The 22742-nt window shown below is 40.8% G+C and overlaps 2 protein-coding genes across 4 annotated transcripts in view; one reads left to right on the forward strand and one right to left on the reverse strand.

Moving 5' to 3' along the window:
- LOC117951605 (dedicator of cytokinesis protein 2) overlaps positions 1-22742 on the reverse strand; it is a 93053-nt gene that overhangs the window by 29208 nt on the left and 41103 nt on the right. Inside the window, exons 25-26 of the mRNA XM_034883379.1 lie at positions 21174-21316; positions 16848-16943 (exon numbers count right to left, since the gene is read on the reverse strand). Coding sequence (XP_034739270.1) covers positions 16848-16943; positions 21174-21316 — 239 coding nt within the window. The remainder of the gene's footprint in view (positions 1-16847; positions 16944-21173; positions 21317-22742) is intronic.
- On the forward strand, positions 5079-15926 carry LOC117951451 (protein INSYN2B). 3 transcript variants are annotated; one of them, XM_034883147.1, is made up of 4 exons: positions 5079-5359; positions 5442-7022; positions 9759-9833; positions 14593-15926. In XM_034883147.1, exons 2-4 carry the CDS (start codon positions 5608-5610, stop codon positions 14774-14776), a joined length of 1674 nt encoding a protein of 557 aa, XP_034739038.1. In that variant the 5' UTR covers positions 5079-5359; positions 5442-5607; the 3' UTR covers positions 14777-15926. The 3 variants fall into 3 exon arrangements, with proteins under 3 accessions (XP_034739038.1, XP_034739036.1, XP_034739037.1); XM_034883145.1 differs by having other exon boundaries at positions 5079-7022; XM_034883146.1 differs by lacking the exons at positions 9759-9833; positions 14593-15926 and adding an exon at positions 7471-7837 and having other exon boundaries at positions 5079-7022.

The following is a 22742-nucleotide window of genomic DNA, read 5'->3' on the forward strand; positions in this document are numbered from 1 at the left end:
CAGACAAGTCGTACCTGTAATGAGCTGTTCAGTCCAACTGACCGGTGTGACAGCTCTTCTGCTAATCACACCGGCACTCTTTTTCAACCAGAGGGCATGTCTTAATAAACTAACAGCTCACAGTTACGGCTAGCTTTGCTGACATCACTCCAACTTCTTCCTACCATGACTCATTGAGAATAACCTGTGCAAACTGTATTTAAATTATCTTTTTGTGCCATGATTCATGGAAATGTGAAAAAAAAACAATTATTGCAAAGAATTGCAAGAACTGTTGCATATGTATTTAGATACATTTGTGGAGTGCCCTTGGGAGCAGGGCATCTTCTTCTTTGACATTAGTATCCCTGAACAAATTTAGTGTTAAATCTACATTGTACAGTTTCATTTGCTTACATAAGCAAAACAAAATATAACAAAGTTCACCAATGTATAAAAATCAAATGCTAAAATAGAAAAGGTTTATTTTGTTGCTTTGAGCACAGACATCAGAGGAAAAAACTGACTACACTACCCAAGATGCATTAAATAATATATAAATAAATACATAAAATGCTGCATTTGAGCTGTTATGGCGGTGAGTGGCCCAGAGACAGTGAGCGAGTAAAGCAGTGTGATTACAGAGCAGTAAAGCGAGTCTCAGTCTCGCTAAAACACACACACGGCCCGTCAATCGGCAGTTGACAAATGAGGCTCACCTTGAAACGACAGGGGACTCGATTCGCTGGAGCGTTCACTGCTCTGTTACTACTGGAATGGCGTGGGTTTGCAATCATTCACACACACAGAAACACACAGACACACAGAAAACACCACAACAACAACAACAACAACAAACAAGAGAAAGACTGCCTGTTATAGACCAATCTTGAACAGCCCAAATTCACCAACTGGTAAATTAAACTTGTTGCACGTAGAACCAGATTTTATAAAAAGCTGCACCCTGTCTAGAGCGTGTGTGTGTCTGTGGCAACAGATGCTCAAGCAGTGCATATTGATTACTGGTGAACAGTGTGTGCGGCTTCCCAGATTTTCCTCTTTTTTAATGTCCGTCTCTTCACATATCTCTCTCTGCCATGCTTCTCTCTTCATTCTTTAACCAATTCTATCAAACACTATTGGAGAAAATGAGCATTTGCATCTCTTCCTCACACACACATACATCAACTCCATCGGATCCATGATCCTTCTTCTTCATCTGTTCTCCCCCCTTATCCCTCTACCACTTTTCTGCACCTCCCTGACCTGCTGTCTCCCCCGTTTTCCTCTTTTGTCACCTACCCTTCATCCCCCGGTCAACAGTCACCTCCCCATCTCTTCCCCGCTCATTTTGCTCAGCCAGAAGTGTGATGTGGGCGAGAGACTAAGACTAAATATAGAGAAAGAGGGAAGGGAGAGAGAAACACGCAGAAAATCAAAGACAGCATGACTGAGATGGAAAAGGGGGCGGTAAGTGGAATAGTGTGACAACAAACAAGGGTAACGAAGAAAGACAAAGGTGATGAGAGGAGAGTGGTAACCAATAAGATCCAAAGAGAGAGATAGAGAGCTCGAGAGTGATAGAAAGATGAAGAGAGGCAGGGGTGTGAATCAGTAAAAGTGACTTCTGAGGATGTGGTGCCACTTTCTGCCTTACTGCCTGCAGGTCCGGGGTGAACAGTGAGACTTGAGATGGTAGGCATGCACACAAACATGCACTCTCACACAAACATAGATGGTGAGAGCAAGGAGAGAGAGAGAGAGAGAGAGAGAGCAGGTGCTCTGGTGTGGCTGCTGTTTGAAAAACAAATGCTTGGAAATGAGCTGCAGTGAAATTACCTCAAATTGACTTAGTCTGAATCCCAAAGCAAAGTGTTTGACAACACACATATACACACTAGCACATGTGCACGCACAGCTTCAGTCCTCACTGTCTCTGTTGCACACACAGACACTGGCTTGCTCTCTTATTCTTGCTCTCCCTCTCTCGGTTTTTCTCAGGACAAAATGTCATCATCATCTGCAATTTCTTTCTGCAAACAACACATCTAAGTCCATTTCTTATCCACATGTTGGCTAGAGCCTGCTTTGCAAATAGATTTCACACATATGCGCGTGAACACCCACAAGCACACACACACGCATACATGCACACACACACACACACACACACACACACACACACACACACACACATACACATACACACACACACACACACATACCCACACACACACACACACACCTCAAAAACAAAACAAAAAGAAAACAACCTGGAAGGATGGAAGGGTGTGTGAACTCTGGGTCACAACCAGTGTGGTCCACTCCAGGACACTCTTTGCCACAGTTACCATGGTACCCAGTCACAAACAGGCTGGCTGGACTGTTACTTATGTATGACCCTATAGTAGCTCTCAGGCAATTCCGCAGTCCGTGAGCCAAACACACTGTCAAGATATTTACATAAATACTAGTGATGTCACAGAAGTAGAAATCCTTTGATCTAAAGCGCCTTTTGTAAAAACCTTAGATTTCAAAGCTCTGCCGGCTGTCAGTGAAACTCTCGATCACAATTGTGTCCCAAGAATGGCTTTGTCATGGGCACTAACGGTACAGTACCGTGTGACACTGACTGGTGTTGTCTCAGCTTACGTGTAGAAATATCACTAACTAGGCATACAGACTGGAAACCCAGGGCCCAACAGCATAATAAACTGTGTTCACTCAATTTTTATATTAAATTACATTAAATGAAAATGGAAATTCCAAAGAGACTGACAACATTAATAACACTTGACATCAAGAAAAAAAGGAATGAAAGGGCTAAATTGCCCATTTCTATTTTACTCATGCTCTCAAAAAAGCATAAGGCTTCATAGATATCTTCTTCATATATATATATATATATATATAAAATATAGGTCACACAGACCATTGCTATCAGAGAATGTGTATATAACGCTAATCCTGAATACATATGAACTATTAGTGCAGCAGTCAGACTCTTCCCAGTCTGTATGAGATTACCAGTGAGAACATATTTTTAACTGCTACAGGGCTACGGACAGATTTAAGAAACTTTTGGAAACCTTGAGCATGAATCTGGTGTCTTTGCTTTTGAAACAAGCCTCCTAATAAAACGTTTTTGTCAGTATTATCATAGATTTTTAAACTAATAGGTAAAGGGCCATGTTTAATTTATTTTGGAAGATTTAGCACAGTTTCAACCTTGATCCCATACAGCAAAATCTGTGATGTGATGTTGCACCAGCTGTCTTAAACAAAAAACTCTTTCATTGTGTGCATGTGTGTGTGTTTGTGTGTGGGTCTCTCTCTCACATCACACATTGACTGCTACGAAATGACTTCAACGTAATGAAGATAGGAGAAAAAGAAAAAAAATGATTGTGACATAAAGATGATATCAATCTGCTGACTGCGTAATTTCATGCGGAAATTCATTCAGGAAGCATTCAGGAATCAACAGTATACTGGTTTCACAAGTTGGTCTGATTTCAATGTAGTTGGATAGAAGAAAACCTGGATCTACCACATGTCTAAAATGTATTGATGCTCCTATTTTGTTCAGAGACACTTTGAAGTCAAACAACAGTTACAGCATAAGTGTTATAAACCACAACAATGCCAATTATCCTGAGGAGCTAAATGTGCAATTCCATTACTTGACTGCTCATTTCTGACCTGACAAATATGGCTCCAGCCCATTTCTAATGCTTGTAATCATAGTATAAATTGGTTTAACCAACCTCCATTTACTCTCTTATCTATCTTTGATGTATCCGGCCAATATGTGCTGCTGCAGCATGGCCCAATTGTCCTCCTAAGAAAAAAATTGGACATACTGCCCCAATTTTATCAGCTGATATACAACATTAAAAGCTGCAGTAGGTAGAAGGCAAAAAACGCCAGCATTTCAAGTAGAGGCCTTTTCCAGCAGCTCTCTTTGTCTCTCCCATCTCTGTCTGCATGTGCATACCAGCCAGAACGCTCTCAACAGAAAAAGAGCTAAGGGGACATGCAGAAGTATAGTTTTCTCTCAGACCACTGAATCACATTATGCTTCCAACGGCGACAAAAATATACTATACACCACCGCTTTAAAGCATTTTATTAAGGTGATTCTCTTCTTTTTTCAAAGATTATTTTTGAGCTTTTCTGCCTTTATTTGATAGGACAGCTAGGTGAGAAAGAGGAGAGAGAAGGGGAAGACATGCAGGAAACCGTCACAGGTCGGATTCTAACCCTTGACCTCTGTGTCGAGGCATACTCCTTTGAGTATTTGTGTGCCTAATCTACATACTGAGCCAACCCTGCCACTTCTAAGGTGATTCGTAAGTGATTTTAATTGATTAAGGTCAAATGGCTAATTTTGCTCCTTCCTAAACAATCCAAAAATGTTCATCAAGCATAAAAACCAAATAAGGATTGTATGGAATTATCTAGGTATGCATTGAAATACATTTTTCTACCTAACAAACAATTAAATACAAAGTAGACACATCAACACTGACCTTTTGCCTGTCTACCTCCCTAAAAGAGGAATATGGGCAGAAACAATGTTGCAGGACATTATGCTGAACATATTTCCAAACTGGTTACCAAGAAAGATGTCAAGGCATGACGCATCATAAGTTTACATAACACTGCGGAAGGCAAACATAACCTCATTTGAAATGTGTTAAACTGTGTCATCACGTGATGACACAGCATACGGACCGAAGTACGGAGTGTGAACTTGTAGCTGGAGCGATGCCAGTTCACCCCCTGGTGGACCCTCTTACTCGTGTGTAATTGTAATTCCTGGGTATTAATAAAAAGTACAAATAAATGAAAAAAAATATTATTGAGAATTTTCTGCTCTTTAGTGTTCTCTCAAGAGAAACAACTTGTAGCTTTCACCACCTGCCGGTCTAATAAGAGGTTGATAGAGTTTCATCGATCTGGTCAGTGTCTGAATTTAGTCAAGGTGGAATCTTTTAAATGGAGCTTTACATTCCAATCTGACCATATATTCCCCGTCTTTCTCTTCTGTCATTTCTCTCATTGCTTTTCTCTTTTTGGTCTCTCTCTTCAGAACAAACCCGGACTACCCAGAGAATCCATCTAACTCATCATCTGCGTGCCATTGTTTGGAGACAGAGAAAACCCTTGACAGTGATGTCCAATCAGAAGTAGCTAATCTAGTAAGGAGGTCATTAATGTAAGGACATTAAGGGTTTGAAGCCTTATTGGATATTGGATTCCTGTCTCCAGCTTTCAAATACAAACTCTCTCACACTCCCTCACAAACACGCAAATTCATTTGGGTAAACAAAAGCTGGAAACATTCCCGCTGTTTATTGGATATAATCCTGCTGACGTTGGCTGATATCAATGCTGCCCTCCAACCTGTTCAGCTCCTCAGGGGGCTGAGCCAACCTGCCGAGGAGTATGGGCAGAAGGGTGGCTGACCCAACCAATCCGGTGCCTGCGCTGGGGGTGCCTCTGGCTGGGGGGCGATGGGGGCCGCTGTGCAGTGTTGGGGTGCAAACATCTCCCGGACTGCGAACTCTCCCTTCCATCAAACGACACGGCAGCCAACCAACAAACACACATCGGCCACTCACCATGCCAACAGACAAGACAACAACAGTGGAGACAGGGGGAGTTATTAGAAGTGACAGCAACAGTCTGCCAGTGTCCAAGGAGACATCTCAGAACGAGATCAACAGCCTGACACAGGACGACATGGGGTCACAGGGCTCAGGCAGCGGAGTTTACTGCCAGATCAAAACTACACGGACAAACCCCAAGGACACAAGAGATAAAAGGACAGCTCGGTACACAAATGGCAGTGTGGTAGCCTCTGAAGTTGTGGGAGGGGTTTGCACTGAGGCCACAGAAGGTAAGGAGCCGGCCCAAGAGAGGAGGAGGGTGCAGTCTCTACGTGGTGAGGGCCATCGCACGGTATTAAAGACGGGGAGCGTTTGTACCACTGTGCACGCCACCCCACCGCGGCCCTGTCGAGTGATGGCATCTTCCTCCCCCAGCCTTTGTGGGACATGCGGGAGGAGACGATCACAGATTACACCGTGCACGGGCGCATGTCGCAGGAAGGCTGTCAATCAAATAACAGCCAGCCAGACTTTACCTAATCCGCCTCGGAAACCTTCTGTGGCTCCCAAGCAGTCAAGAAAAGAATCTGCTCTGGACTCTCAACCTTGCACAAAAAACACAGACACAGCAAACATCTCCACGCACACATCAGTACATACTTCTCGAATACCACAGCTGTCACACACTATGCCAAAAACACACAGCTCACATTCCAACCCCAAATCACACACCCTGAACAAAACACAAGAGTCAAAGCAGCGGACAAGGCCACATTCTGCAGAATTTACTCAATGCAAGGACTCAGCAACGCAAACAACAGACACACACATGCACAACAACACAGACAGGACAACAGCTACCACACATACACAACAACAACAACAACACACACCATCTGCAGATGCAATAGAGACCCTTTCAACTGACAAACACAAGTATGACTTTGCTAAAAGCCAGCACACTGACGAACACACACATCAACATACATTAGACCGTATCACTTCTAAACATCCAGATCCTTCCCTTCACAGTGACTTAAAATCTACCAACACCCCGCCTCTCCCACCAAAAAACTCTCCTAAACCCAATCATTCCAAACCAGCCACACCTGTAGCGCAAACCAAAAACAAAGACGAGACAACAAACGATCCCAAACAAATATCCTCAGAACGGGTCAAACTCAAGGACTATGTAAAACAGGAGAGCAAATCCTTTGACGACCACACTCTGCCTTGTAAGACTCACATGAAAGCACAATGTAATGGGGCTCCAGGGGGGTTGTTGGGTGCACCCGCGGGGAACGCACCACACGGGCTGGAGAGGCAGTTGCAAAGTGTGGAAGAGAACCTACAGTCCAATCAAGAGAAGATCAAGGTGCTTCTCAACGTCATTCAAGACCTGGAGAAGAGCAAGGCCCTCAGCGAAGGGTGAGAGAAGGGACTTAACAGGGGAAAGATATTGAAAGAGAGAAGGGGAGATAGAGGGGATGTAAGGATATAAGAAGAAGAGGAAAAGAAGAAATGTAGGATGTTATATGAATTGAAACAATAGAGGGTAAGACACCAAGACAGCATGAGGATAAGGATGAAAACAAAGATGAGAGATGGAGCAAAAAGATGAGGAAAAGGTAGAGATATTTATTGCAATTAAGTATGTACAGTAAGTGTGAGAGAGTGAGAAAGACAAAGAGAAGAAGAGGAGAGGGCGTCAAGGGACTTCACAAGACTGAGAAGAGGGAAATTTGAGATTTGAAAGCAATATACAGCGACAGGCTTTCAAGTCTGTGTAATAGATTTTAAATGTCAGGCCAGTGGAGAATTGCTGTAGTGTGTGTGTGTGTGTGTGTGTGTGTGAGAGAGAGACCCAATCCTGCAGTGACTTACGATACCTGCCAGCCTGCAGTCAATACTTGCAGACCCTTCCTCTGTCCGTTCATCTTATATCCCTTATAGGGTCTGTACTCTCCACACTAACAGTGTCCCTAAGAGACATTGTAGTGGCCACCGAAGCAAGCTAAACGATTCTTCCTTTCTCTCTTCTGCTAATTATGTTGTATTCTTGAATCCTCCTCTCCTCCACCACGTCCTGTTTCTTTCCTCTTCATAAATCCCAGTTGGCTTTCCGTACTCACTTCATTTCAATCAGCACCATCCCCTTTTTCTCTGAAGCTCTTTAACCCGCTTCAAGCTATTCATCCCTTTCTCCACTTTCACCCTCCACCTCTCTTTTCTCCATTCTCAATTATAACCGGTTTCCTTTCTCCTCATATTTCTTTTCTTTCTGCACCTACACATTTGAATCCAGCTGCAACTAACAACTGAATTGCTACATTGCCCCATCACAATTTTGTGATGTTTGCTTTCTCTCTGCCCCGACAACCTGTCCATCACACTCACCTGCTGTCATGTGTCAGCTGTCACTCTGTTTTGTTTCTCTATCCATCCCCATTCTTTGCCTTTTTGTCCTGCTTATTATTACCTTTACTATCAGTAATTCTTCTTCTGTCTTCTTAGTCTTTTTCCCACCCTAACCTTTAACCCCTTTCTACCCAAATACATTGGTTATTTCATCCTCCCAAACAACCTAAAATAAATTCCCCTACCCGTCTACCTCAGTCTATAAAGATTGTTCTTTTCCACCTAAACTTCCTCTTTACAGCTGTACATGTTTTTATTCTTTACTCATGTTCTTTCCTTATGTTCAGGGTTAACAGATGTCTCTAGATCCAGACTAATCCCCATCAGATTACCTTTGAGAAACGCAATTAATGTTTAAGCTGCACAATGAGGCTCCTAAACCTGGTTTAAAAGCTGTCCTGCCCTGTATGAGTGACTGTAAAGAGTAAATATTCATATTCCACAGTGTTTGTGTGCTTATGCCTCATGCCAAGTGTGTGAGCAATAGAGGACCATGGGGTAAAAAGGCGGAGAGGCAAAAAGAGATAGCAATTTAGAGAGAGAAAAAGAAAGAGAACCAGAAAAGTAAGAGGGTCCACATGTATCAGAGACTGTGCCAGAAATTAAAGCACTTTAACTGGGCCGCAGTGATGAAAGAGTCAGCTGAGCTATGAGGTTGTCGCTGTTCTTAGCTCCTTGTTTTCTTTTCTCTCCCGAAGCAAATACGTGTCTTCTCTTGTTGTTGTTGTCTTTGATAAAGACTGGTAGGGGAGAAAAAATGATGCCAGGCACAAGGTCTCTCCCTCCATGTAATTAAAATGTCTATTTTATCAACATAAATCAGCTACACCCTCATCTACACAGTTCAGCGAAGGGGCAGCCAAAATATCTTGGCAAAATAAAGCGTTTTAATTAAATGGCAGTCAGCATGAGCTTGTCAGATCTTTTAATCTGACTTTAGTTCCCAACAAGTCTTTTGCTCTGCAGTCATGTTCAACCTTCACAACATGGTTTGCATGTGTACTCATGTATTTTTACTGTAAAGTACACCAATGTTTAACACACTGTCAAGAATGAAAGACAATTAAATGATTTACACATAATGCACTGCTTTTGATATTGTTGTCATGTACAGCCTGGCTCCCGACCAAATTTACCTACAGTTACGGCACACAATGTTTGGTGGTTACTTCCTGGAATTACAAGCAGGCAACCCACTAGGACAATTCCGGTGATGTGCTGAATACTCCTGTTGGGGTACATCACATACACTAAACATCACAAGCTAATTTGTGAACCTTGACAACACCAAGAGAACAAACCTGATGTTGCTGCATAGAGTGTGTGTGGGTGGAGAGAGCAATACAAATTGGGACACCAGCAGTCAAGAGAGCGAGACTCTTTCCAGTAAAAACGAGAAAAGCCTGTTGTTAGTGACAACTTTGCTACTTCTACCATCTTTCTCTGAAGTTCAACATCAGTGTACAGTGTTAAGTCTAGAAAGACTTTTAGTGGCAGATACCAAAACGTAATATTTATCTATAGCAGTTTATCAAGTGCAATTATTTCTCAAAGATGCTCTATGACTGAAATAACAACTAAATATCAATATAGCATACTAGCTGCCATCTTCATGCATAAGTATGTCCACTTTAATTCCTTCTGCAAGTGTTTGGTTTGTGTGTGTGTGTGTGTGTGTGTGTGTGTGTGTGTGTGTGTGTGTGTGTGTGTGTGTGTGTGTGTGTTTTGCATCTGTTGTTTCTGCAGTCGCAGCTCATACAGAACTGGTCAGGACATTAACAACTGCCCCACCTGCCAGAAGACAGCCTGCATCATCTACAGGTAACCTGATCAGGACAATGAGCTTATTGCATTACATAACCCAACAATGACAACTCATTCTTTGCTGCAGTGTAATAGACAGCACTGAAATGTCTCATAGAAAACATATGCCTTTTGCAACCCTGAAAATGTTCCATTTCACATTGTTTTTCTTTCAGCTTTTTCACGTTTTATCACTGATGCAGCACATCTCGCTTTTTTTTTTTCATTAGGCGTTTCCTCATGGTATCCTGCTGTCTTTGCCCTTTTCTCCCACCCTTATAATTGCACAATATGTCCGTATTATTTCAAAAATCCGAGTCTATGATTGATCCCCCTCATCAATATTAATATGACTATATGTTGTATTCCAGAGATTAGACGAGGATGGTCTCTCCAGGAAAGCCATGTACATCGGATAAATAACAAACCATAATAACTTAACATAAAATAATGTTCTGTGCAAACAAGCAAATTAATTTAGCACCTAAATGATGCATCTTTTCTATTCCAGTCATCCCTCTTGCTCGTGACCTAAATAAGTAATTGCATTCATAGATCCTTTGCAACTTACAGAGCTGCACCCTCACAATCTGATTCCACACACACACACACACACACACACACACACACACACACACAGTAGTTTAATCCCCCCATCACCTCCACCCCATCCCATTCTTATTCTCATTTTTTCATTATGTAAATCATTCAATCTTTCCATCCTATGCCTACTCAAGCCCTCTTTCTTTCATCTGTAACTTTCAATCAAACTGGTTTCCTCTGTACATCCCTGCCTCATTCCATCTGTCACATGCCAACGCTATAATCACCTGTGCCCCACTCCCACACAACCTCCAAGACTCTGCTCTTCCTGTGTGTACTGCTCACACAAACTAGAAATGGGGATTGTGTCACATATACAGATTCCTCAAGAACACAGAAACATATTTACTTGTTGGAACTTAAATAATATGGCATTAAAACTTAATTTTAGTCTAAAAACCTTTGTGCATGCATATATCAGAACAAAGCTATGCTTTAAGCTAATTAAACTTGTATACAATGATGTGTATATACAGTATATCTCCTGCAGGTCACAAGGGATAAAGACATATTTTAGAGGGCCTCTATCTCTCCACTTTTCATACATTCCACTCCCAGCAGCCCACATCGGCATCCCTCCTGCATTTTCACTTTCTGTGTTGTTTAATCTTTCCATCACTTTACACACTTGTCCAACTCCTTCTTCCCCTTCATACCATTTTCTCCTTCCCTTGATCTTAATTAACACAGCAATATCCTTTGCCAAGTAAGTTGTAATGAACTCCAAGGGGAAAATACTCATATATGCAAATACGTGTCCATACATGTGTACACAGATGGCAATGAACACACACACACACACACACACACACACCCCTTCCCCCACTTTATCCAGTCATATGCAAGCACATATGCACAAAGATGAAAGCCTTATAGTACAACTTGCATTACACAACCAGTCACAACATAATTGCTCCCAAAATATTCTTCAATTAGTGTGCTTTTGCATATGATGGAATTGCATTTTAAATGAGAAAAACACAGAGGAAAAAAGCTTTATTTTATCAAATAAATAAATCTAATCTAAAATTCAATAAATCTGAATCTCAGAATATTCTGTATAGATTAACAGTGTAGAAAATTAAACAGGACAAAATAGTGTCTACAGGACCTAAAGTGCTATTATTTTATATTTACTACTATTTTTTTTTTCACCAATAAACCTACTCTTTAATCTAGGACTGAACATGCAGTGCAAAAAAGGGTCTTTGCACTGCATGTTCAGTCCTAGATTAAAGAGTAGGTTTATTTGTGAAAACAATAATAGTAATAAATACAAAATAATAGCAACACAAAATAAACAGTAACAGCAACACTAAATATGAGGGATTTTTAAGGGCCCGGGGCCACCTTAATCTCAAGAGTGTACTAATTAGAGTAATTTGTGCATAATGATGCTTCAAATGAAGTTCTCTTCTATGGTCCCCCTCCTCTGAACTAAAATCTAACAACTTTCATAAATGTACTGGTAATACTTGTTTTTCCTTATGCAATAGATGTAATTTCCCCTGGGGACAGTCCCCCTTCTTTCAAATTCCTGTTTGTGTCCAGAGGACCCCCGGACCACCAGACCCCCTGTTTTATCCCCCCCACCTCGACCAAAGTTACACCCTTGCCTGTACATCACTAATAATATCTGTAACTCAACTACATCTTTCAGTTTTAATAATCCTCACTGTATAAATAGTCCGATGGTGTTTTTTCTTGAATCCACTTCACGAATAATTCTTACTTCTCATTTTTGTAATATAAATAATGACTTTATATTGCTCATGTACGTTTTGCCTACATCATTATCATCCCTCTTTTCTCTCTTCTAAATTTCAGAGATTTTCTTTTCTGCTCCACTTTGCCTGTTTTTCTTGCACACATGCAAATATGATCTTACATGCTAATTAATCCAACAAAAAAGGGAATTAACTGTTATTGGACACACATTTCACAGGCATACTTTGATGCACACACACTCATACAGAGCAACAAACAAAGAAATATATGACATATTTCACGCATTGTGAAAAATGTTAATGACTTCGACAAATATGCAGAATCTGCTTTGTCATCTTTTTATCTTCTTAACTGTCCGTGCAAATTTCTTGAAAAAAAATTACACACATTATATATGCAGAAAACATTTTCCGTGGCCCATCATAACAAACACACACAAACGTCAGAAGCTCCATTTGTTTGATTAGATTGCCTTATCAAACACTCAAAGGATTCTGGGTAACGAGGACGGGCAATCGGGTAAGAGAGATACACAAGCGTGGGACTGAAACATCCATCCTAAATAAATGTGGGGGGGAAAGTGTTGTTATGTGGGCTGGCTGTCTAAAGATGTTTTGCCATTGTCTCTCCTAATTAATCTGTATGATGAAAGACAAGAGGAGAGGAACTTTAGACAGCCCCTCTGTTTTTCTCCCAAAGTTCAAACAGCTCAAACAGACATTTCATGCAAAAACCTGAATTTTAACCCTTTCCACTACAAGACTAACCATCACCCGCACTAAAGCAAACAGCGAATGTTTAAAATTGTAACAGGTTCTCATCGGGATGGAAGAACACACAGTCACACACCCGCTGAAGATGATAGCCTGCAGACTGAATTAAAAGCAGGAGCTTTTCCCACTGCACACATTAACAATAGTGAGAAAGAGGTAGATATGCGTAGAGAGAGGTAGTTCGAGAGGATCGAAAGAGGGGGAGATTGAAACCTAGTGAAGTGTGAGGGTAAAGAGAGACCTGAAAAAGAGAAGTAGTAAAGAGGATAAATTGAGTGACTGTAGGACAGGTGCACCACTTTACCTTTTCTTTAATATATGTGAAGCCTATATATATATATATATATATATATATATATATATATATATATATATATATATATATATATATATATGTGTTGTGTGTAAAAGAACAATATCAGACTTTTGTGTGTGTGCATGTGTGTATTCATAGAACATCTCTTTTATCATTTATTCATGGCAACAATCTCCCTTCCTCTGTGCCCACCAGAGCTTTTACTTCCTACTCTATTCTGTAGCAGACTCACTCCCTCCATCCCTTTGCTCTTGCTTTTCCTCACTTTCCTATCTCATTCCATAAGTTCCCGACAGTATAGTCTCTTCTCCCCCCTTACTCAGCCATGAGCTTGTTGTGGCAGATCCACACGTTGGGTGTCAGGGGAGCACCTATGTGCTTTTACAGAATGTGTGTGTGTGTGTGTGTGTGTGTGTTTGTGTATTGTAGTGTTTGTGTGTTAGGATGTTGGGGCACCGGAGAATGGGAGGGTAGGTAGTTGTCTCTGGTCTCCTTGCCTCATTATGTGGCTCATTAACTCCAGATGTCGGGCCCTATGGAGCTCCACCCCTATTATCCAACTCAACACACACAAAGTTATAAGAAGAAAAAACTCAAAGTCTACTCCACTATGATCCGCATCCATGGACACTTCAGAGAGATGGTGAGAAAGAGAGAGTTGGCGAATTACAGAAGCATATAACAAGAAAGACAAGAGGATATGCCTTGAACACATCAAAAGAGCCCAAAAATTGTCCTCCCTGCGCTTTACTTTAGCTCCTCCATTTTGAAAATGTCCCTCTCCTTTCCTCTTCTCCCTTTCCTGCTTGCTTTTTTTATTTTCCTCCCTCTCCTCTCGTCTCCCCAGCCTATGATCTATTGGTGCATGAAGCGCAGAAGAATACTATAGACGTGAAATGAGTGCTGAGTTGAGGCCTGTGTGTTTGTGTGTGTGTGCGTGTGTGTGTGTGTGTGTGTGTGCATGCATGCGTGCTGAAGGTGCACACATCTGAGTTAAGAATACACCATGATTTTACACCTCTATATAAAAGTACATTATGCGTAAGTACAATCTCTCTTTAGGCTGTTGTCAGCAGTTTGCGATTTTAATGTCACTAAAACTCCTTTGCTCACCTTTTTCTCAATCCCTCTCTCTCTAATCTCTCATTCTGCACAGTAGACAACCACCTCTCGTCACATCCCTCTGCCCATCCTCTCTCTCTACACCCCAACATTAAATCTTTTCTGTAAAATATGAGCCATATCAATAAATTTGACTTGATTCAACACTATCCCAACCTCTAAATTGTGCTCCCGCTGCCTCTCCCTCACCCCTGTTGGCTCGTTCTATAACTGCTTTCTCTTATCTCCTCTCCAGTGTGGAGCATGATTTCCGACAGCAGGAGGGACGCTTCCAGGGTGTTATGGAGGCCTTGGAGGGGGAGTATGATGTGCCTGCACCCACTCTTACCAAGCCCACGCCAGCCCCTTCCTCCTCCAACCGTCCCAGCACCAGGGCCCGTGTCAAGAAACTCCGCAAAAAGTGTTTCTGGTGGCTTTAAGATTTTGAAAAACCACAACGGCCCTTCTGCCAACATGGCAAAAAAGGGATGATTTTGTTTCAGGAATATACAGGCCCCAACGTTGTGGAATAAAGCATCTCTCCAATGGGTGTGTAGTGTGGGAGTGTTGTGTTTTTAAGTGTCATTAAAATTAGTGGTGGCATTTTCAGAGCTCCATCCATGTAAATGGCACTTTTTCCACAGTAGTACTCAGTACTCAGACAGATATCAAGAACAGGATCACCATCATCTTCTCTCAGTGTGATTCACTTTTGACTCAAGTGAGGATATTGTTGTCCTAAAATATATTTCGTTGGTGGAGAGATGAAGCACTGACACTTTCAACGACAGGCAGGCATTTTCTCTGTCACTTGGCTGAGTGGATGTCTAGACAGATGGACAGATGTATGAAAGGATTTATACCATGGTGAATTCACGCTACAGCTGGTAATGAATCCTTACAAAAAACTATGGCTAAATCAAAGCCATAAGCAAGGGATCCGAACGATTCTAAAAATCCAAGCAATTTAACAACTAATCGGAATACTATGTCTTTGGATGGCTTGACAGCCTAAATCTGAATGTAGCAACTGCTGAATGAGAGCTATGAGAGGATACTGTATGAGTGGAAAAGAAGCTGATGAGCTCTCTGAAAGACAAAGAGACAGATCAAAGAATGGATATCAGGGTTTTGGAGAGCACAGTGGAGATTGTGTTAAGAATACATTAAGAGACAATGTTATAGGCAACTGATCACAGACTGACAGGTTGTGTCAGATTATAAAAAAATTCTGTCAGCGTTGTCTGACAGAGTGATTGATTCTCTCCTTTATTACCATCCAAAATGGAAGTGTTTTGATGTAAGCTCAATCTTGTTTCAAGGATTTTCAGACAACACACACACACACACACACACACACATAAATGTGTGCATATAAATACATGCACAAGAAGGCATACACCTACAGGCGCTAACAAACACATGCACACACACGTGCAGTATACTCACTTTAACACAATCAAGTACTCCACACACACAGCAAGCGAGGGGTAGACCATTTATTACTGCAGATATCTACTGGCCTGTATTCATGTTTCAAAGAGTTATCAACTTGCAAAGTCTGAGCTAATAAGTCACCTATAACTTATGTATGAATTACTGTGAAACTAACTGTGTATATCTGGAGTTTATCTAAAGTTCCCATTGCAGAACTTGTGCAGAGGGATGCTCTGTTGTCGTGGAACATATGGAGAGCCCAACAGCAGTTTCATGTGATTTAGCAACCACCAAGTGGGACTGTCTCTGTCTGTAGTTCCACAGTGAGCACATACAGTAAGTTACCAAGTAGATTAAACAGTTGAAAAATTATTCCTCCAAAACAAACATCACTTTGTTCACTATAAAATTAGCACAGATAATCATTTCCATATGTATAAGGTTTTTCTGTAGCATTCAGGCCACACTGCCCTTGATTACTGCTTCATTAGGCTTCAATAGAGCAACAGAAATCGCTCCTAAAAACACCTACAAGGCACGTTGTCCCATTAAATTTTGACCAGTAAATAGTGTCGATGTAAAATCATAACACAATTAGTAGATAAATACAGTATTTTACACCAAACTATATATTGGCAGACATGTCGTCTATCAGAAATTAAAACTGAAGAATCCATACAAATTCTCTATGAGTCTATCCCTGTTGCAAAAACACGTTGCAAACGATTATTTTGCACACAAAAACACACACCATTCGCACAATGCTTGTAGTTCACAGCAGCTTAGAGGTTAACCATTAATCTCACAAGAACCTTCTTCTGCTGCTTCTAACAAGTTGTCCAATTACAGTCCTGGATGACAACACCATAACAGTGCAATGAGCTCCCACGAATCCCCTCTCTTCCTGATCTTCCTCTTGTGTGTACAATAAAAGTGTGTATTTTAAACAAAAATTTACAGGTGTTGACATACTTTGTGTTTCAGAATGAACTAAGTAAAAAAAAAAAAGGTTCTGCAATACTTTATTCATGGCAAGTCAGTCATATATGGCGCTTTTGAGTTGCATGTACTTACGATGAGGGCGTGCTCTCGACCCATTGTAATGACTGTCTGGTTGATGATCCTCAGCAGAGACGCCACAATGTCTTGGATATGTTGAAATGTTTCCCCCTGAAAAATAGAGAGAGCAGATGTCAGAGAAGGATGGAGAGAAAAAACAGTAAAAGAAACAACAGATTGGTGGAGATCCTCAGGTGTAAACACACAAAGATGCAAAACAGGATTTGGACCTGTTTATGCAGCATCCACTTAGGCATAACATTTGGTCAGAACTTTTTTTCTCTACAAAACTTTGGAGACTCGTCAGGTTTTGTCTGTGTAGCCATTATTGTGTTTTTTTAAAACTCCCCTCACTGCGAAAACAACAAGTTTGCACACGCAGTCCAAAGCTTCGCTGGGGCTCTAACTGGATGATTGGCAGATCAAATGAAACAAGAAAGAGAATCGTTTCCTAAAATTTAAAGTCTGTTCACTTCTCAGAAAGTGAGACTCACCAGAACATTCAGTTAATCATCCTCAGTGTGTGGACATTTGAACGTCTAAGGCACATGGGTGTGGATTTGTTTGTGCAGACCTGCTTACCTATTCCTATCTTTCCACTCTCTTTGAAGCCACTTTTCTGTCAACTTTCTTTCCTCCATCTGCCCAGAGGCAAATAAGGGGGATGAGAACAGTCTGTGCTCAGATTACTGTTTTCTAGTTAAAATATCCAAATTATTTGTTAGACATTAAGAATGGCGCATTATGGTTGCACCTGGTGTCTGGTGCCAGGAAGTGATGGATTTTTCTGCCTTTTTCATCTATTAAATACACACTGTGGATATTAGCTACTTTTGCAACACTCAAGTCATATCTAAAGAATAATATCAGGCTTAGACAATCAACTCCCTTTGGAAATATATATATATATATATATATATATATATATATATATATATATATATATATATATATATATATATATATATGTGTGTGTGTGTGTGTGTGTGTGTGTGTGTGTGTGTGTGTGTGTTTGTGCGTAATGTCAAAAATATTTAAGACATTGCGCAAGCTAATAAGGCAACATAACAAATCAAATGGGTTGATGACCTGTGAAGACTAAAAGTTACAGTTACAGTGGACTGGTCAATGGAAGTTGACTCAGACTCGCCTGAGGGTAGTAACTCACTAGTGAAGCCTCTGACGCATTCAAACACACCCTAGCAATACTGCTGCAGGGTGCATCTGTGTGTGGGTGGGTGTGTGTGTGCTGGCCTGATGGCTGATGATTTGAATGGCCAGATGATGATCAGGTAGGCAAGAGTAACCACATTAAAAGGCACTGACTCACAGCAACAGCACACAGAATAGATAAACAACTTTGTTTATGATGAGTCACACAAGTGTGTGTGTGTGTTTGTCATCTTGCATACCATTTCCATACCTAAAACGCACGCAGGCATGCAGGCACGCAGGCCGCGGGCCGCAGACACGCACGCCTAAATAAGCCCAAATCTTTCTGGCTGACTGTAGGTATGTTCGTCTCCTGGAAAACGTTTCTTAGACAGTCTTCTCAGAGCAGAAAGACGAGAGATGTAGCACTATGCTCTTTATCTCTCCTACAAAGACACATGCAAGTTAATACTCATTCATTCCAACCTGTAGCCAGAGTGGTTTATCATCTGTACTGGAAAGATGATGTGAAAAAGAAAAAGAGAAAGCATTGTTTTGGCGGTAAGGGAATGAAAAAAGCGAGAGCGCCTTGGTGAGCCGTGTGTTTCTGTCTCTCTGTGTTAGCATCCTCCCTTTATCACACACAAACGTACACAACCGCATACACACAAAAGTTACTTATAAATTCAACACAAACTCTCCTACAGACAAGAGCATCTGTCTCCTGCATCGTCTCAACTTCCATCTCTGTTTCTCTTTCTGCATCTCTCTCTTTACGTTGGCAACATCTGTGGTGTGGCAATTTAATCAGGTACCACCCAGAGCGAGGAAGAGAGAGATGAAGAGATGGGTGGAAAACAAAAAAGAGACAGGATGAAGAAAATAAGAGTTGGAGGGTGACATCATCCCCCTCTACTTCTGTTTTTTTGTTCCATCTGTTTTTGTTCTCTCCCATTCCGTCATCTTTTCAGCTCCCTGCATTGTTTTCTTGTTAAATCCCTCCACATTATTTTCTATGAAACAAACACTTTGACCTCAATTTGTATTGCTGTTAACTCTCTGTCATGCTCCTCCATTTAATAATCTCATCCTCCCTGCATGGCCGTTAGCAGTTTTCATTTCTCGGGCCTTTTTTTTGCTCTTGTCCCCCTGAGAATGTTGCGGTCAAGCTTCTTATTAAACTATACCATATGCTGTTGAGCAACACGCATACACTAGTATAGTTCTTTTTCAGCTCCAGACCAGACTCAAAATTACAAAAGTTATCACATCACATGTTGCCATGACATCGACATGCATAACCTACTGATAAAGAACATAACAACTTTACATAACAACCCCAACTTTAAAATTCATTTGAAATGCATTATATCTCTCCACTTAAACACATTGAACAAAATTCCCCTGACTTTCGACAGGCTTTAGTAAATGTTTGTAAAGTCTAACTTTGTATTTTCCTTACATCATGCACGCAATCATGAGTGAGGGAATCACAGTAGTCACAACTTCAATACATACCATCCGATTTGCCTCCATAGTATCTATGGAGGCAAATCTGCATTTCTAGTATCTATAGTATCTAACTATCAAAAACTGTGTTGTTATTGAAAACCAAATTTCAGTACCTAAATCTTAACAGCGTCAGAGAGCCAATAAGCATGCAGCATGCTTGCACCAAGATCTTATAATGCTTGTGATTGGCTGTCAACGTATCATTGAAGCATACAGCAAAGACACTACGTTAGAGGGCAGATAGAAGGCGTGTGTGTGTGTGTGTGTGTGTGTGTGTGTGTGTGTGTGTGTGTGTGTGTGTGTGTGTGTGTGTGTGTGTGTGTGTGTGTGTGTGTGTGTGTGTGTGTCTGTGTATGTTTTCTTTGACTGCATTTGTGTGTGTACTAGAATAGAAATCCAGCAATCCAGTGAGTGTGTGTAATTTTGTTCTTTGATTCTTTAATCTGGAGTGTGACACTTATGTGTCAATAGCAGACTTTTCCCCCCTTTTAGTTTGCTAGAAAACCTCCAAGGGACTGTATGTCACTGGTTTTCTGCACATCATTGTGTCCTTTTGCCCCCACCTGTTAAGTTTTCTTTTATACCTCAACCGACAGAAATTCATCTTATCATATTCACTCCACATAATTCATTACTCCTCTCTCTTCTCTCACTGCCTCTCCTCTTGGTTCATGCTTCATTAGGGATATCCAAACAAATTGGGCTAAAAAAGCCACACCTTTACTTCAAACACTCAGCAGGTTGTCAACAACTTGCAGAAGCAATTAAAAAGCCCTCAGCTGGATATCATATTGTTGATTTATTTGTTTTGTGTATGCGTTTGCGCGTATTAAATGGTGTTTAGTTTGGGAGCTAACACGATTTTGTTCCAACAGACTAACATGTAACAACACTCGTGAAACAAAATCAATTAGATTCTAATTGGCCAATGCCTGCTTCATTTCACGACTGCATGAAGACAAAACAGCGTAAGGCTATTTACTTTACTCTTTTGGAGACGAGTTGCACTGGGGGTGGCACAGAGCTCAGGAGTAGTTCATTTCATCCAGTGATGCTGAAAGAAGAAATGTTTTCAAATTCATGGGCTTTTACCTTCACATATTTTCCTGGGACGTATTGGAGCATTGGGACGTGTCAGAGAAAATTATGCTTGACAGTTCAGTCACTTTTCTGATTTGTCTGCCTCAACAGTAAGCTTCTAGTGTAATTATCTTGGTTGGTGATTTATATTTTGATATAAAATGACCACTTAAGTTTGGATTTTGTTTCCCACTGGCATTTGATAACATCTGTGGAAACTGCAATCGTACAACCATACATCTGCTACAGTATGGTAAGCTAGAGATGATTGGGACTGCTGTGTGTATACTGGGTAAAACTACACAGAAAATCTCAAAATAAAAAAAGGTGACAATGAAGAGAGAGACAGATATTAGAACGTGTCTCAGACAGAAGCCAATTGGCTTTGGTTTGTCATACTGTATGCAACAACATGGACCAACTTGTCATAAACTAAATCAACAACACACCAACACTCATCCCCTAACCATATCCAAAAGTGGTCCATCAGATCTCGATATGGTCTCAGTGCATATTGGATGTGTTTACTGCTGTCTACTTTGAAACAATCACCCAGACATTGCCATTATGTGCCTGCAAAATTGCTGTGCGTCTCACCACATTGTCCCTGCTGAGGACCTCCAAAATGTTGTTGAGCAGCTCCAGACTATTTCTCCTCTCATCATGAGGCCCGTCAGCCATACTGGCCAATGCCCCGCTCAGCTCCCGCAGCATCATGGGTAACAACACATCACGGCACTCTGTGAAGATACAAAACCACAGACGGTTAAAGATGACTGGGAGTTTAATAAGCAATACAGCAAGTCAGTAAGAAAAATTGGAAAGCATGAGACAATGTTTGCAAGAGTGATGATTTATTTACTGCATCCTAAATAAGAAATTCAGTCCTTACCCCAGACCGCACAATGGAGTGATATCCATCAAGTGTCTATATTCAGTTCCTTGCCTGCCTGCTGCTCTGTCAGCCACACAGAGCACTCATCAATCACCATGGCCTAATGTTTTTTCTCTGCCATCTCTTTGATGGATCCTAATCTTTAGTTAATTCACATTGCTTTGGTCACATGTGCAATACTTCATCAGTAATTACATCAGTAAAAGATTATGTCGGAGTCAAGAAAACTACAGTGAAAAAACAATGTTGTCAATGGTAAGATCTCCATAGTTACATCTTCTGTTTATGGAGGCATCTATTATTTTTATAACACTTAGACCGCTCTATACATCCTTTATGGATGTAATATGGTAACAGTGTTGTCTGGGGATCGGCCAAACTCATTTTTGGAATTACAGGAAATCACAGAAGCAGCGAAAGTACTGTAGGGGAAAGTGAAGTTATAGTAGACCTGAGTAAATTGCTGAGTCACTGAGAATTACTGAGTTACTGAGACTTACTGAGTAAATAGTCACTATGGCACATGGTGACAATCATGGTCGTTTGATGTCATACTTGGGGAGATCCTAATTTGAAAAAAATAAAATAAAATAGAACCAATATAAACTCAACCACTTTTTTCCGAAGTATACCATAAACTGTCTGACAGGCTGTCCCACAATATCCTTAATGCATCACCCTTGCTCTCAGCAAGTTTTTGCAGGACTCAAAACGTCTATCTGCTTAGCAAAATGGTTGGAGTTTCCTTAAAAATGTCTTTTCTTCACTTTATTGAGAATTTGTTGACACAAATCTAGGCTTCCAAAACAGCCAAGACTTACAATTTGACTAGGCACGCTCTGACAGATAATTCTAATTATTGATTTTCTAGTTCACCCATCCAATTACAATTCTAATTTGATATTGTTGACATTATGTTTCAAGTCAAAAAGTCAAAACTGTCAACATTACATTTATCTCCACATAAATTCTTATAACGCATGTAATGCTAATCTTAGCTGGCAGACATAGACATAAGCAACTTGATTGTCAAATTGCTTCCCTTCACACAATTTGGCCAAAGTGTGTTTGGATCATGGATGTAGCTCGCAGGTCAAATAAAGGACCTCAAAGTCAATATAAACGGTCAATATGAATGATTTATTATGCAGTTACAAATATGTATAATGTATATAGAAAAACAGTGATTTTAGTGCAAATGACAATTCTTTCTTTTTCGACATGTCTAGAATTATCTCTTACTTTGTCTTATTCTTTCTTCATCTTCCTCC

The sequence above is a fragment of the Etheostoma cragini genome, chromosome 10, assembly GCF_013103735.1.
Source record: "Etheostoma cragini isolate CJK2018 chromosome 10, CSU_Ecrag_1.0, whole genome shotgun sequence".
NCBI classification, from domain to species: domain Eukaryota; kingdom Metazoa; phylum Chordata; class Actinopteri; order Perciformes; family Percidae; genus Etheostoma; species Etheostoma cragini.

Coding starts and splice junctions, on each gene's coding strand:
- LOC117951451 (XM_034883145.1), top strand. CDS start 5,431: ATGGGCAGAAGGGTGGCTGACCCAACCAATCCGGTGCCTGCGCTGGGG. Junction 7,023..9,758: donor AGCAAGGCCCTCAGCGAAGG/GTGAGAGAAGGG, acceptor TTGTTTCTGCAG/TCGCAGCTCATACAGAACTG. Junction 9,834..14,592: donor ACAGCCTGCATCATCTACAG/GTAACCTGATCA, acceptor TCTCCTCTCCAG/TGTGGAGCATGATTTCCGAC.